This window comes from Brassica oleracea, chromosome C7 (genome assembly GCF_000695525.1).
Source record: "Brassica oleracea var. oleracea cultivar TO1000 chromosome C7, BOL, whole genome shotgun sequence".
Classification (NCBI taxonomy): Eukaryota; Viridiplantae; Streptophyta; class Magnoliopsida; order Brassicales; family Brassicaceae; genus Brassica; species Brassica oleracea.
Window position 1 is genome coordinate 18,214,927 of NC_027754.1, and position 2,115 is coordinate 18,217,041.

The 2,115-nt window shown below is 41.6% G+C and overlaps 1 protein-coding gene across 1 annotated transcript; it reads right to left on the reverse strand.

The window, feature by feature from the left end:
- Window positions 1–296: 296 nt before the first annotated feature.
- Window positions 297–1,825, reverse strand: LOC106302746. Its single transcript, XM_013739193.1, has 2 exons — window positions 1,112–1,825; window positions 297–932 (listed from the first exon to the last, which is right to left on the reverse strand). The coding sequence occupies exons 1-2, from the start codon at window positions 1,823–1,825 to the stop codon at window positions 297–299; spliced, it is 1,350 nt and encodes a 449-aa protein (XP_013594647.1).
- Between the last annotated feature and the right edge of the window lie 290 nt (window positions 1,826–2,115).

Genomic DNA, 2,115 nt, shown 5'->3' on the forward strand with positions numbered 1-2,115 from the left:
GTCGACCAAAAATACAATTTCGAGACAACTCAGAGACTTACGTATTAGTCTTCTTTTTAAAAAGACTACAAAAGAAGTCTGCGGTAAGTAATAGAAGACTATAAAAGAAGTCTGCGTTCTGTAAAAGAAGACTACAAAAGAAGTCTGCGTTCTGTAACAGAAGACTAACACATTAAGACATAAGACATAAGACAACATCCAAAGCAATAAGACAACATCCAAAGCAACAATACAACTAATAAGTTTCACACAAGACATAAGACAACATCTAAAGCAATAAGACAGACAATACCGGGTTAACCTGGACAGTTAGGACGAGTGTGACCTGGTTGTTTGCACTGGGAGCAACTATAATCCTTGTGCAGGTTTCGCGGTTGGTTTCCCCTCATCCTGGAAATTTCTAGCCAAGACTGCCACCTCGAATTCTTTTGCCTACCCCTTCCACGGTTGACCTCTGGAGGAAGACATTTGCGTGCCTTATCAGCTCCTTCTTCATTAGCAGGTGTTGTGTCATCAGTGTTGGGAGCTTCTTCTTCATTGGCAGGTGATGTGTCATCAGTGTTGGGAGCTTCCAAAACGTCACTTTTGGGATATATATTTGCCGCGTATGCTGCATAAAGATAATTCTTTGAATAGGATGGGCATACAAGCGTAGTGACATGAATATTTGCATCCTTTGCAGCTGCAATGGCATGTGAACAAGGTATCTTCTCAATATCAAGCACACCACATTGACACCTCTGAAGTTCCAAGTCAACAACACAATCTCGATGTCCTCCTCTCACAACAAATCGCCAACCATCAATACGCTCCACATTCATCATATCTGCATACTCTTCACGAATAGCCAACAAGTTTTCGATTCCCCGACTATGATGTGATGTGAGACTCAAAGCATCTTCTCTTCTTATAAAGAACCACCTTCCTAGCTTCTAGCGTATAAATTCAAGAAGGAATGAGATTAGGAATCCTTTGGCTGGCTTAAGTGCGGAGTTGATGGATTCTGCGATGTTGCTAGTCTTTATGTTGTATCTGTCACCTTGAAAGTGAACTCGTGACCATAAAGAGACGTCAGCATTCTCCAAATATGTTGCAAGGTTTGGGTTTATACTCCGTATCTCATCCATGTAGGAACTCGTGACCATAACGAGACATCAGCACTCTCCAAATATGTTGCAAGGTTTGGGTTTATACTCCGTATCTCATCCATGTAGTGGTTAAAATCGAAAAGCGTATGTGCATAAGCAGCGCCTTTGACCAAGTACAACATGTGCTTTCCCTTGAACTTTTGGACTATGTTCTGTTGTAGATGATAATAGCATATTCCTCGCCTTGCCCAAGGGAAAACCTTCTCACACGCCTTCTTAATGGAACCGTGCCTGTCAGAAACTATCACCAAAGCATACTGATCTGAAACACATCTCCGCAATTGGGTAAAAAACCATTCCCACGACTCATCATTCTCCGCATCCACAATCGCAAAAGCCAATGGAAAAATCTGAAAATTACCATCTTGGGCAGCAGCAACTAGCATAACTCCTTCATACTTTCCACATAGATGAGTCCCATCCACCACAATAACCCTCCTAAGATAGTTAAAACCAGCTATCGAAGCTGCAAAAGATAGGAATAGATACTTAAATCTGTTTTCACCATCTTTCACAAGACATGTGACAGTTCCCGGATTCGATATCTCGATCTGACGCAAATAAGAAGGCAGATTCTCATATCCATCTTCTGCTGTTCCTCTCACCAACTCTTGCGCAGATAACAAAGCTCTATACGAAGTGTTGTAATCTAGCTTCATCCCAAACATGTTCCTCATCGCGTCTTTGATATGCTTCGGTGTAAGCCCATCTATAATCCCAACCCGTTCTATAAATAGTCTTGCAACATATTTCGGAGTAAAATGTTTCCGTTGAGCCATTCGATCCGCTGTTGATCCATTCGATCCGCCATTGAACATGTATGGGTTTTCGAATATTTTGTCACCCAAAATGTCTTTGGCCCATGCTTCACACTCGCTCTAAGCTTCCAACCACATCCTTGAACACGACACTTAGCCACATACAAAGTTTTCGTTGTCTTATATGCTGAGAATGTAAATTTATATTC

Coding starts and splice junctions, on each gene's coding strand:
- LOC106302746 (XM_013739193.1), bottom strand. CDS start 1,825: ATGAGGAACATGTTTGGGATGAAGCTAGATTACAACACTTCGTATAGA. Junction 933..1,111: donor CTACATGGATGAGATACGGA/GTATAAACCCAA, acceptor TTTATACGCTAG/AAGCTAGGAAGGTGGTTCTT.